Source organism: Anoplolepis gracilipes, chromosome 17, assembly GCF_047496725.1.
Source record: "Anoplolepis gracilipes chromosome 17, ASM4749672v1, whole genome shotgun sequence".
NCBI lineage: Eukaryota > Metazoa > Arthropoda > Insecta > Hymenoptera > Formicidae > Anoplolepis > Anoplolepis gracilipes.
In genome coordinates this window covers 6,029,620-6,043,918 of record NC_132986.1, presented here as the reverse complement: position 1 = coordinate 6,043,918, position 14,299 = coordinate 6,029,620, and the positions used below count along the sequence as shown (strand labels likewise).

General features: G+C 40.9%; 3 protein-coding genes across 8 annotated transcripts in view; 1 reads left to right on the top strand and 2 right to left on the bottom strand.

The window, feature by feature from the left end:
- Lolal (longitudinals lacking protein-like) overlaps positions 1-14,299 on the top strand; it is a 180,810-nt gene that overhangs the window by 10,853 nt on the left and 155,658 nt on the right. For 3 of the 4 annotated variants that reach the window (XM_072909416.1, XM_072909417.1, XM_072909419.1), the window contains exon 3: positions 10,627-13,734. The exons of the other annotated variant lie outside the window; for it this stretch is intronic. In XM_072909416.1, coding sequence (XP_072765517.1) covers positions 13,582-13,734 — 153 coding nt within the window. In that variant the 5' untranslated portion in view covers positions 10,627-13,581. The remainder of the gene's footprint in view (positions 1-10,626; positions 13,735-14,299) is intronic. 4 annotated transcript variants of the gene reach the window in all.
- Positions 4,923-5,979, bottom strand: LOC140675210 (uncharacterized). The gene has a single exon (XM_072909421.1). It carries the CDS (start codon positions 5,964-5,966, stop codon positions 5,661-5,663), a length of 306 nt encoding a protein of 101 aa, XP_072765522.1. The 5' UTR covers positions 5,967-5,979; the 3' UTR covers positions 4,923-5,660.
- The window catches only part of Ptx1 (pituitary homeobox homolog Ptx1), a 31,569-nt gene continuing 23,490 nt past the window's right edge, over positions 6,221-14,299 (bottom strand). For all 3 annotated transcript variants that reach the window (XM_072909405.1, XM_072909403.1, XM_072909404.1), the window contains exon 4: positions 6,221-7,040. In XM_072909405.1, the coding sequence (XP_072765506.1) occupies positions 6,222-7,040 (819 nt within the window). In that variant the 3' untranslated portion in view covers position 6,221. The remainder of the gene's footprint in view (positions 7,041-14,299) is intronic.

Sequence of the window (14,299 nt, the reverse complement as noted above, 5' to 3'; positions counted from 1 at the left end):
CAGCCCCGATTCAGCCTGATGGCAGCGTGCATACGTAAGTACAACGTTTTGCACTCTGTCTGATTGCTACGCGTGAAGACAATCGGTTCTGCCAAATGGACCGATCGACGTCTATTTGCAGATGTTATAGCAATATAATAAAGTGAATCAACAAATTGCCAAAATGCTGGTTAATAAAACACATTTTTTTCCATTTTTTAAAACATTCATTAATCTTATTTGCTTTTTCGTATGTATGACGATAAAAACTCTAATTTAGCAAAAAAAAGCTTATATATATATATGAGATGCGTAATAATCGATATAAAGAAATATATTTTTTATTATATTTTGTATTCCCACATTAATATTCATGTTTAAAATTAATATTTTTGACTTAAATTTTTTTTAAGAATATATAATTCAATTATTATATTAATAGTATATGAATTAATGCGTTCGTATTAATAAAACATGGTATAAATTATATGTATATATGTATATATATATATATATATATATATATATTTAATATATAATTATATATAATTACATATATTTAAATTACTAAAGATCACTCACTAATTTAAAAGATATTTACAATTAGACAAAAAATAAATTTCTTAAATCATCAACGAATCAAATAATGATTTATAAGGAAGATTAATCATCCGATTCATTAAAATATAGAGCACACTATTTTCTCGCTAATGAGTTTCTTGATAGCAGAACGAGCTTGTCGAAGCAACTTTGAAAGTTGAGAATGGTTTGGTTGATTCGACGGCAACAACGGGTCGCGTATCGGTAATAAATAACATTGTACCTGAAATCTACTCTTTATGATATATGCGAAATGTAGTTATATATAGCGTGCAATAGTTTGCATAAAGGATCACAGCACGTAGAGAGAAACGGGAAAGAACAATCTCGCGCAGAAATTAGAACCAAACATTTTACAATTAACGTCGTTGGCATTAAAATATAATATCGATATTAGGATTGAATTATTAAAACGATTCTTTTTCATAATTATAAACACAAGCAAACTGTTTGGTACATTCAAAAATATTAATGTTAAAAGATCCATGCGTCGTTAATTTTTTTTAGCGTCAATATTATTCTGGTTACATTACTGACCTTGGCTGTGCGAGTTAACAAGATAATGATGAAGGTGCGACGTTTGCGCGAATCTATTAAATGCGTGAGTTACGCCAATGCGTAAAAACGGCGATAAGGTTGCAGTGATGTTAGCGCAGATATGCCCGGTATCTTTATTACCCTTCACGAGACACGTTGCTCAAGTTAATGTTAATTGCCATTTTATCTTACTCAGACGCCTGATATTTTGACCGCGTGATCCTCGCAAACTTTATAGTGCGCAAATAAAAGAGACAACAAGAGAGAAAACACTCGTTTCAATAATCGAGATGTATCTTGAAATGTTAATTCTTGAGAATAATGTAAAAATAATTATAAAAGAAATATGAAAATTTATCGTAAGAAGTATCAGATACTCTTACCTTAAAAATGTTCTCGTTTCTGCTTCATTTTTCTTTTCGTGATCGAATTACACGGATGTTGACTTGACACCGATAAATCGTCGCAGAAAACTCGAGACGTAACTCTATTAGTAGGAGTATAGAGAGAGGGAAGAGAGAGAAGGGGAAGGGAGAATTACACGGCGACATAGCAATCCGTAATATTTGTTTACTTGAGCTCGAGCGCCGTACATGTATACATACGCACATGGTACGGCAACGCCTTAGAGCAGAGAGAGATAGAGAATCGTCGCCCATGGGAGAACGAGAGTATGCCGTAAGTAAAAACAACGTATTCACGAGGCTGTATCGGATTTTATTCCGTGGGTAAATCCTCGAATCTCGGCGGACCCGTGCCTCTGTCTTTGCATCTCAGTCTTTCGCTCCCTCGCGATTCGTCCTGCGTGATGGTTCTTAACCCTCTTACCCCTCCTTCCTTTCCTCTTTCTTTTTTCTTTCGTGACGTCCGCGTGCGCTTTCACTTTGCGAGAAGAAAAGTTTCGGGAGTTACGGCGACTGCTCGTAAGCCGACGAAGACGATGACAGCCCCGGTGCGTCTTTCTACCGACGAAGGTCATTTCGTCGGAGAAACATGGATTGCCAGGCCCACCCTAGTCTACTTCGTTTCATCTCTCTCCGTCTCTTCCTCCAACCATCTCAGCCTCTCGTTTTCCTGCCACGTCTCGCCGAAGCTCGTCCGTATTCAAATGTTAGGTCGGGGATGCACGGAGGCGGACGAGAACCGAATTACCTGCCCTGAATTGGAGAACGGCGAAGGGGCGGGGGGGAGAAAAATTCGTTGTTAGGAAGCGAAGCGAGAAGAAAGTAGGACGTCTGGTGGAAAGAGAAGGTTCCCCTTTTCATTTCTTTTCGCGAAATATAGTATCATGCGGTACAACATTTTATCCAAATATATGAAATAAATTGTGTCCGATAATTTTAACACTAGACAAAGCACTGTTGCTTCTTTTTTTTTTTTTTTTTTTTTTTTTTAAGTAATCACGAAAGTAGAATGAATAGAAATTAAATACATATATAACTGAGAAAAAATATTTTTTCTGCAAATATATCATATTAGCAAGACAATTTTTCTATTAATATATTATTAAATATCAAAAGAATAAGAACAAAATTTTTCTAAACTTTTTTCTGGCCACGAATGATATAGCGATGCTTGAAAGAAGTTTGTCACGCTCGGAGAATTTTTAGGAAAAAGTATCGTATGTGGCGCGTACAAGTGATAAGATTACGGAAAAAGATAAATTGCGGAAAGATAAAACTCTTTGTACATTGGATTTATAATTAGGAGGAATTTAAAGTAGTACGATGAGAAATTTTGTTGAGATTTCAAAAAAATAATAAATTTGTATTCATGACTATAATTAAGACCGATAATAATAATTAAGACTACATTTAAGTTATCACACAATATGAATCAACGTAATTATGATATAATTAACGCACTACTTTTCAAGCACAATTATTCATCGTATGGTAATAAAGTCGTTTTGGCGTCGTTTTCTTAAAGCGCGACTGTTATATATACACGTAATGGGGAACATACGGGCTGTGCAACATCTTATAACTGCTGCGCCATTAACGGCACCACGATCATTGTAATATACGTTTAGTTTAGTTTAGCTAGCGCACGAGGGTGGTTGCGAGTCACCGACCCCTTGCGTGCCAGCCGAGGGTGCATAATTTATCGCCGCGTCCCAACCACCGTAATGCAATACGTTACATGCTTGGCATGCATGTGGATTCCACATAGGTTATCGATGCCCCCTCAATGTCCGAGGGGCATAACTAACTATCTATAAATAGCGCGATCATGTATCGGCATTCATTGCCCGTTATCTCTCCCTATTTCGTCTTCTATTCAGTTAACGGGATGAACAATATAAATGTATATCGCAACGTTATATGAGGTTTATTTTTGCGTATATAATTTTTTTCATGTCTACACGTAACTCTAGAATTTTATTTATTAGCAAAAAGAGTAATTTAAAAATTGTTTATTTTAATAAAAGAATTAATTTAAAAATCACTAGCTCGTGTGAACCGATTGAAATAAATAAATTGTAATCGGCGAACTCGCGTTTGCAGGCAGGGGACATAGTTCCGAGACACGTTGTTTTTTAGAATAGAATTGGTTTTTATTGTGACTAGATTACAAACGGGGCCTTTAACGGCGCTCAATATCGCCCAGTAGGAACGTTTACACGTAGTGAGTGAGGTGACAAACGGGAATGAAGAAACATTCTGCATGACGTTACGGATCACCCACCGCAGGGACTGGGATATGTGATTACGACGAACATTTGTACGACATTGGGATTCATACAAAATAGCGGTCGTTTCTTACGCCTATCTTACGTGACTATGTCTCTCGATCTCTTTACGGCGATCGGCCACTCGCTATCGACTTCCGAAGTCGATCAATTCGTGTCGTGTCGTCGTCGTTTCACTCGGTCGAAATCTCTCCTCGATGCATTACCACATTCCCCCGTTATATATAATAATTTATACAATTATCCATGACGTCGACGCGCGGCATATAATCATCATTCTATACATATGTAATATTTTTGGGTTTAACTTTGGTTTTGTTTTTTTTTTCTCACAACAAGTGTGTGTGTGTGTGTGTGATCTATCAAATAATAAACTACTTATAAAAATAGGACATTTTGTTGATTACGTTAACGCTTCTCTAGTTACACAATCAAAGGATATATGTATAAGTTAAACGTTGTCGCTAGAACGATAAGAGTACGAAGAGAAATCGACGGACTTGAAAAATCCAATTGCACGCGCCGCACGAGGATACTGTGAATATTATTTTAATAATTAATCGACGATACTAATCCATATTTATAACGTATTTATACCTAATCGATAGGATACTCCTTGCATACACTGTACAATCCGTATAATTCGTTCGCTTACTTACAGCCTACAAGATTTTTGATATTCTGTTTAAATAATCGTTATTATCATCATTACAATGTAACAGTTTTTTTGGTATACAGTTACGCCCCGCGCATAAAGAGCCGGCATTCTACTATACATATATCTACAGAATAGTGAGTACATGATCCGCGACGGATCTTTATTAGCGTCATCGTTCTTTAGTAGAAATTAACCCCCCAAATTTTCATATCGTGTGAAAAAAAAATTATTAAAGCATGCATCGTATACAATCAGCGCATTCGTGTCATGTAATTCACGAGGAAACACATTTTTTTCTTGTTTCTTCCAGCGAAATAATATTACACGTATATTTATTGCGACATACATATATGTATATGTGTATATATATATATATATATATATATATATATATATATATATATATATATATATATATATATACACACACACACACACACGGCATTAATATAATATTGATGAATATATAATATTTGCCGGATTAAAAATATTAGAAAGAAAATTAGGGGGTTAAACGTATTTTTCATCATGGTGAGTGAAAGTTTAATATTTGTACTCCATCAACGTTTATTTGCCTTGAAGAATATATGCGAGTCCACTGAACTCGCTGAACTTGTAGTTTGTCGAATACGACCGATATAGTTGATTGCTCGCGTAATACTTCGTATTTACATACAACATAAGCAAATGTTCTCGACTGTAAGGTCTGTTTATCGTTGTGGCAGACACTGATTCCTTACCGTTTCTCTCATTTTCAATTTTCATGAAGATTTTGATAACGAAAATTATCAGTCGTATTGGTAGAATTTATAAAAACAATTTCCAATTTCGTCACTTGTATTATTTGTTTGATTTCAATTAAGCATCGATTAACATATCGATAGTGTGATTCTGTGCTTTTATGAATTTTATAAAGACACATACGAGAATCATGTAGGAAATTCTTTCGGCTTACATATTTGACAATCAATTTCCGGCAGAGATATATACGAGAATTCTAGTAAACATACTAGAACTATAAACATTATTTCTGCAACCGATTTCCGATATGAACGTAATCTGCGAGTCGTATTCGTTTAGGCAAACATTTGATATTTGACATTTGACATTTGACATTTGACAAAACGAAATGAGATCTCGCGAGAGGATGAAGGCAACGCTCTAAAACGGTAATTTGATAAAATTTTACTGGCCTCAATCATCGTCCCGTGGCAAGGATAGCGTCTGCGAACCGGATGCGATCGGCGGCGTCGTCCAACAGTCAAACAATGATGGCCAATAACTGGTAGCGGTGGTCGCGTGCTGCCAATAGCCTGTCAGTCCGGTACCACTTCCTGTGGCCGTACCTGGTCCACCTACGCCGATGCCAACTCCCACGCCAATACCACCGGCAGCGGCTGCCACCACCTGCTCGGGATTTACCATACTGCTCGCTTCTATTACACCTCGCTCGTCCACTTCCAACTTCTGGTCCGCCGCGGACCCGTCCTCGTCGTACATGAGGTAATGCGGATGCGAGGTCGTCGACGAGGGTGTCGACGACAGCGTCGGCGAAGCGGCGGACCTAGGCCTGGGTCACTCTTGCGATCTGAGTTGATTGTCGCTCGGCTGGCTGGAAACCGCGGCTGCCGCCCCGGACGGCGGCACTACCTGATTGTTACTACCGCCGCCGCCGCTGCCGCCGCTGAGGGAACTCCCGGAATTCGGATTCGTTACGCTGTGATGATGGGGGCTAGAGGTAGCCCCCGCTTCGCCTCAGACTTGGGCCCTGGCAGTGGCATTGGCGTGCGTCTCGGGACCACCTGGAGAATGAGGATTCGTTCCGGCGGCTGTCGTTAACGCGTACTGACAGGCGCTTAAACCACCGCCGCCGCCGCCACCTCCGACCGACGACGCTCTCGAGCTGACGGGACTTATGCTACCAGCCGTGGTACCACCGGTGGTACCACCCGCGCTGAAGGAACCGCCGCCGCCGCCGTAACCGCTGCTGTGCTGTTTCGCTTTCATACGCAACGAGGCGATGCTGCTTGATGTCATCACGGTGCAGGACTCAGGTGATCGATGATGTGGCGTGTAAACCGGAGGTCCGTACGGATGATGGGGCGCGGCCGGCGCTGCATATGGACACGCGGCGCCGGACGCGGCAACCGGCGAACTCGCGACTCCCAGACCGGAACCCATGCCCGGTAACATGGACGTGGCCGCTTGGCCGACTGACACTGACATGCCACCCACGTGACTGCCCGCGACCGACGTCGCCGCGGCGTTGAAAGGATTCACCGGACTGACCTGCGCGTGATGATGATGATGCGACGCCGTAGGCACCACCGAGCCTAGAGTATTCATCCAGGGGAAGCTCTTGCCGCTTAACGGTGACGGCACTTTGGCCGCCCAGTTGTTGTATGTACTATACGAACTGTAGAGGGTATCCGGATCCGGAAACGGTTGGGCGATGAAGCCGTTCAGGCTGGCCGTGCTGAAGCCAGATTTGAAATCCGCCGCGGCCTGCGCGGCGGCGTTCATCGCGTTACGTTCTTTCTTCCGCCATTTCGCTCGTCGATTCTTAAACCAGACCTAGAAGCAAAAAAACATAGCATCGCGAAATTTATTAATTATAATATACAATATTATTCGAAAAATTTTCGAGAGAGATGTCAGTCCGATGAATTTTTATATCGAGCTTTAGGAAACATAAATGATATTTTTTTTAAAATACTACTTTTCGTTTATCAGATTTCGTTGTATATAGCTCATACATCGAGCATGAACAGCAGAGAAGACAGAAAGGCGTAATAACCCATAGAGTTTCTTGCCAGAGATTTCGCGAGCGCTCGCACGCCACGGGTTATTAGTCACGAACGCAACGAAGAAAGCAACGGGCGGCGGTTCCGCAACGTAGTAGACGGTAGGCGAGTCCCGAGACAAATAGCAAGAAAACCCCGGCGAACTCCTCCATCCTGAAATATGACGGCGTTAATTCAAGGCGGCCCTTCTCTCCCGCGCTCGATACCACGGCGAACTTCGTCAGCCGTTTCCACCCTCTTCCCATCCCATCCCATCCCATCCCTTCGTTCGCCCTTCAACCTCAAACCCACCTCGGAGTCTTCCGACTATATCGTCTCTCTTTCTCGCCGTTCGTCCCTGCTCGCCCCCAACAATTATACGGGTGGTTGCGCTCAGATACACGTCGCTCTCGCGTAACTGTAAGGCAAGGGGCGGGAAAATGCGACATACGAAGGGTCGTGGCGTAAGTATTCGATGAAGGGAGGGTCGGATAGCAGGCAGGAAGGAAGGTAGGAAGGAGGAAGGAAGGAGCGAAGGATGGTACTGAGGATGAAGCAATGCTGAAGGAGGTCGGGAGAATACTCCGCAAGATGGATGGCCCTACGATCACGCCGTGAAAACGCTAAGAGGCGCGACGCCGGGTCATTGAAAGTGGGGGCGAAAGACTAGCTAATGAAGAATAATGTCCTTTCCTCTCGACGATTATTCCCGGAACGTCGCGTAACAGCCCGAATTTGTTAGTAATCTCGATTGTGTAACTGGACGGAATAATTTTACGAAATGTAGGTGTAGATGCATCAAAAATTCATAGAGATTTTAATGTAAAATTTCGCTCGCTGATTTATGCTCTCACTTTAGTTTTTACATTGTTTTTTTTTAATTGTTAAAAAACAGAGGATTATTCTTATTAAATTTTTAATATTTTTAATTTTTATTATAATATTTTATTATATAATATTATATCTCTGCATCGTTACTACGATATTAACGCACGATATTAGTTATTGCGATATAAATTTATTATTGTATTACTTTTATACTATGAAACCTCTTTATTTTTGATCTGCGCTCGCAAAAGGTTTATACGTAGGCGTGTATCTTTTTTTTTTCGCGTCGATAAGCCGCGCGAGGAACATCATTGAATTTTACGAAGCGGCCCCGGTAGCCGCGAGACGCCATGGGCGACGACGGTAAGCCAGGAGGGAGTAAACTCGATAGGACAGAATGGTACGGCGGGCGAAAGATGCCGCGACTCGAGAATCAATAAACTCTCTCGCGCAAAGGCGCACCCGTGTACACACAAGAGAGAGGTGCCGCGCCCATAAAGTTTAACAGCGCCGCGGAATCTCGACTAACACCATGTGAAACCGTCAGAAGAATCGTAATGTCTCTGATTCATAAGGTCGTAAATTTGACGAATGTATGCTCGAATCCCGGAGCTCGAGCGGAGACTATCGTTTGACCGACTAGATTCCAGCTATTGACCGAATGATCTTTCTGAATCGTGAGAGGAATCGCGTTAGCGACATAAATATGTCAATAGGGCGTATTATAATTCGGACGATAAATTTTACGATACAATTAATCAATATATTAATCTTATTAATAGCTTTAATTTGATGAATATTCAGCAAACTGATGCAACGAGTTATGAGATATATAGAAAATCTATTTGATATTTTCTCGTTAAATATTTGCGCGTTTATTGTAATTTTTTCTCCAATATACCAAAAAAGTTGCGTGATGATCAAAAATATCTATGTCATAAAAATCTACATTATTTTTGATTATTAATCGAAATTATATAGGCATCCGATCGATTTCTCGACAACGTCGAAAAATGTCAAAGCAGGATAGTTCGGTATAGAGACACGATAAATCGAGTCCACTGTTTCCCGCCTGGCAACCGGCTCGGAGAACAATGGCCCCGTCACGTCATTCGGGCAATAAAACCTCATCAAATCACGACCCCTCGCCACCGTGTAAGCCTGTAGCTCGCTCCTGCTCGCGCGCGCGCGCGCGCGCGCTCGGCTCAATCTACGAAAGCTTATATAAATGTAATGAGACCGTAACGGGGGGGTACCTCATCAATCACACCCCCTACAGCCCCCTCCTGTCCCGTTCCATTGGCGGCGTCGCTCTTCTCTACGGTCGTCTTTCGTGCCGCACATACGTCTACGTGCTACATAGACACCCTTGAACACCGGCACCGGCCCGTCCGCGGTAATCCCGTGACTTAACATCGGGCTCCGGGCTCTCCGAGTAACCGCGATTTGTTCCATTGCGCTCAGAAGTTGCGCGCCACGCCACGCCGTTAGTTCCTCGGTCAAGAGAGTCTTATAGCCGGAGACTTAGCTGGAGCCCAGCTCTCAAGTAAGGCCTATTTAAACGGAATGGTTTTCGAAGGATATCCTAGCGAATCCGAGCATTATTTTATGGTATTTTTATTTATACTTTGTTTATGTAAATCTGTTTAATAACTATATTACCAACAAAATATAATTTATTTAAAAAATGCTAGTTATATGTCAATAAATTTGACTTAAAATGCCGATTGTATCTATCGTCTAACAATAGGCGCTTATTAATTTAAAAAATGAGTGCATTTTACACAGCACACTATGCTTACTGCGTAATGGCTGTGATATAATTTTAAAATTTACTTATTGTTAGATTTATTAGATCCTAAATTGTGTAGATATATAAATTATTAACACTAAGTTATTAAGCTAGTAAATTTTTATTCATGTTTTAAAATTATATATACATACATGTGTGTGTGTGTAAGCTAGATTTTGAAAATGAAAAATTCTTCTTATGGCTGTAGAACTCTTCACAGAATTATAACACGTTTGTGATAAGCTAATGAGAAATATCTGAAATAAATATTTACCATTTTTTTACATTACATATTGCTTTTCAACGATTTAGAGTTCTGTAAAATAGGTAGTTCTTTTAGAATAAACCAATAATCAATTAAGTCAAATGCAAACTTTCTTTTATATCGCGTAGATTTGATACAGCAAATAAACAAAGCCATCAAGCAAGTGTGAAAAAGCTAACGCTGCTGATTTATTTCGATAAATCAGATTGTTTTAGAGAAAAAATTGTAACGAATGTCGACTATTGGATAAACAAATTATATACATCGGAAAATCTCATCGATGCGATTAATTATTATTATTACAAATGTAAACTATGAAAAGAATCTGAAAAATGATACATTTCAAGAATCAAAAGTTTCTTTTACTCTATATTGATTGAAATGCAAATTAAGAGAAATTTGGTAGTATTTTTGCGGCATATAAACACATAAAATATAAATATCTCAAACGTAACGTGAAATCGTAGTTTCTTTACGTTTCTGTGCGTCTAGATTAACGATCTCGTCCATTCCGTGCAAAATTCGCGTGAGTTCGTGCGAGCTCGCGTCGTTCGCAAGATGAAGGGGAAGAAAGGAGAGAGAAGAGCCGAAGGACGAGCCAAAGGAGGAAGCAGCGGGTAGCGGTAGAAGGGAGAGCAACCTGACATTCGTAGGGTGGAGATGGTGATGGTGGTCGTATCGGAGGGGAAACCCGAGAGGGAGTCTGAGGGAAGGTTAGTCATGGGTGTAGGAGAAACAGGGAGACAGCAAGCGAGGGAGAAAGGGAGGAAGAGAGATGCATGGACGAGGAAACGGAAGTGGAGGTGGAGGAGGATAATATTGATCCCCTCGTAGCCCCGCCCCTCCTCGCCCAGCCGACGCCATCATTATATTATCCACCATCCCTCCGTCTCCGTTTTCCGACGTATGCGCACCTACAACCTCTCGAAACTCGCGAAACTGTCCTGGCGCGCATGTTGTCTCGAAGAGGGACTTTTCGAAAAAGAGGAAATATATGAAGGCCATCCTTATGTACGTCTTTTGTGTTTTTCGGCCGATCCTCTTCGTTTCCGCGACTTTCTTAACTTTCCTTCACTACCCTTTCGTTTTGCTACTCCTACGTTTTTTCACATCGAAGAGAAAAGAACAGAAAGCTGGCTCTTCTTCGAGGCAGTTTGTCGTTGCCGTGGCCACGGAGGATTTCGGCAGGTTTGCTGAAAATCTTGCGAGGACGCAGGGCGCGCGTGCGAAGAAGAAAGAAAGAGAAGCGCCACTTCATTAAAAATAAATTCCGTAAAGGAGCCGACGGATATCCGGGGGCTTCGCGAGGATTTGACGCCCGCAGACTCGCTTCTTCATTCTCTCTCGCTCCACCTCTCTATCTCACACCTTAGTTTCACGCTCGTTCTTTTCTCTCTACATACGCTTGCCTATCCATAATTCGACGTACCTTTCTCGTTTGTCTCGTAAACGTTTCTTCAATATTCTTCATTTCTTTCTTTTATTTTCATCGTATTGTGAGTTAGTTGTGCGCTGTCACGTTTTTTTGTGTTTCATTAGAGTATTTTATTTTAAGGAATTTTCGGATTTTCACGTTATTATTCTTACGATAGACAATGATTAGGCATCTTAGTCTTATAGATCATTAGTTTTAATGATTATTAAAGAAATTTATAGTTGGATGAAAAATGCACATTGAAAAATCTAAAATAAATATCAGGAAAATTGAAGATTAATAAAAATTTCTTTTATAGTCATAAATCAATATAAAATTCAGAAATAGGTTATTATAAGATTTTAAATGTTTAACGCGTGTCAACATCATTATCAGTAAATCCTCTTTCTTTTATCTTCTGTTTTTCAAAGTTTAATAATTCGTGTATGTCATATCTCATGCCATCGACGTTACATTGGATATGCATTATTAGCATTATCATCGCCATTCAAACAGCTTTTGTTCCGTCCCTTTACTTGTCTGTCATCACGCTATTTCTCATTATAAAAATCATCATTATCATCACGAAAAATGTAAACATTGTCGCGTCGAGCAAATATATGCGGCGACATTGGTAGTTTGGTGTCAAAAGCACGACGCGGTGGCGGCGCGACGCCACTTCGTTAAAAGTAAATTCCGTGAAGTATACCGCCGGATATCCGGGGCTTCGCGGGGATTTGACGGTGGCGCGAAGGTGGAAACCTTTTGTCTGTCGGGAATAAGCGGTTCGCCACTCGTAACTTTGAACTACTCCTACATCTCTTTGCGAAAGCTCTCGCGACATCGTCCGCGATTTATAACAACATCCGCCTTTCCACGCGTTTCGTGTTCCGTCTTTCTGTAAAAAGGGTTCATCGCGCGACTGATTTCCGTCGATATTCTCGAGCATTCCGTCCCATTTGTTTGCGAACGATTAATCTCACTCATAGTTGTGCGAGATAACATCCTGGTAATTTTTAAGTGTTACATTTCACAGGGAAAATAAATACGTTCAGTGAAGGGAGAAGGCAGCTGCTCGTTTATGGCAAGCTCACTTGCCATGACCATCATGGCCGCCAGGATGAATTCTCCTTCCTCTCCTTTCTCTACTCTCTTCTCGTCTTTTCTCTCGTTCCCTCCCTACAATATCTCTTTCTCTGCTTTTCCAACTCAGCTTTGACCCTTTTTTCCTTTCGCTGTGAACAGTTCTCTCGTTCTCTTTCTTTTTATTCCGCTTGTGCCCACATACGTTCGCTTCCTCGCACACGAAATAGACTCTTCGTCTTCTGGCCGCTTCTCTCTCTTTCTCTCCCTTTCTTCGTCCTTTCCGTACTTCCTCCTTTATCCTCCACACTTGGTCTCAGTCTCAGGTTCCAACAGTAGCGTCTCCATAAATCTCGCCATAACGTCGAGATGGATCAGCGAGAACGGCCACGTCCGACATAGGGGAAACGGGACACGGCTGCGTTTGTATCATTGCATACGTTGCATATACGTGGTGTGTGCTCACACGTGTATATATGTTCAAGGATAGAATAGGATCGGTACGGATGCGGCTTAGGTCAGTGAACACGCAATGGGCGATCTATCGGCGATCGGGAGTGGATATGAAGAAAATTCGTCACGTTTGTGACAACGCCGAATCCCGTTTATCAACAACTCGCAGAGAATAAAAATGATCAGGTGTTGTTCTGAAGAGAAAGAAAATATCCTTGGATATAGAATTCTTTTTTTATATTTTCTAGTACGACATAGCGTTTACTAATTTCTACTTGTATTTAGAATATCGATTAAATAATTATGATATAAGTAGAAAATGACCGAGAAGTATAAAATGAAAATAAGCAAAATTTTTATAAACACGAGAGGGAGGAAAAGAGATATATTGAGAGTTGAAACTTTCAAATTGAAAGTTGAGACCTGAGAAGTTATGCAGAATACGTTTAATCTTGTATTTAAATTATTTGTATTTTATTGTGCATCTTACAGAATTTATGCAAATCGGAACGTTACGGCCGACGGAAATCGTTCGTGTTAGAGCATTGCGGAGGGCGGCGCTGAACGATACAAACGGCGTACGAACCAGCGCGCACGACGCGGAATGGGAAGCTTTCTCTGTGTCTGTTGCTCTCTCTATCTCGCACATGGTGAGTAGTTTTATGGATTTTTTTTATCGTTGTGCTGGTGGACCGTAACAGCTGCAGCCGGTGGGATTCGGATATTCAATGTCGGCGTACCTGTATGGATATTAAATTAACACCCGTAAGCCGCGAGTATTAACAACTTTGCAAAAGATTATACGAGATTATGAGCTCAAGCGGAACACGTGATTTTTAATGCCGCCGTCCTGCTAGCTCTCTCTCTCGCGAGCCTTCTTCATTTCTTTGTAATTTATAAATAGTTACGGCTCATTGCCCGCGTTCACCGCCGCGATTCGTTTCCAGTTAAATACACTTTTCCCGTTCCTTTTTTTTTTCTTTTTTTTTTTTGTTTTATTCATTTAACTGCATCGGATTTCGTCAGCCAGCGATTCTTCCGCGATATCGACGCAAGAGTGTTTGTGCAAATTTATCGCAGAGTTTTAGTATTTCAGGATCATGTAGCTTATTTATCCTTACTTTTCTTTATTTATTCGATTAAACGAGAGACTTGTTGCACACAAAAATATCAGAATAGATGCGTCAGTAAACGTGACAACTTGAAAAATATTGT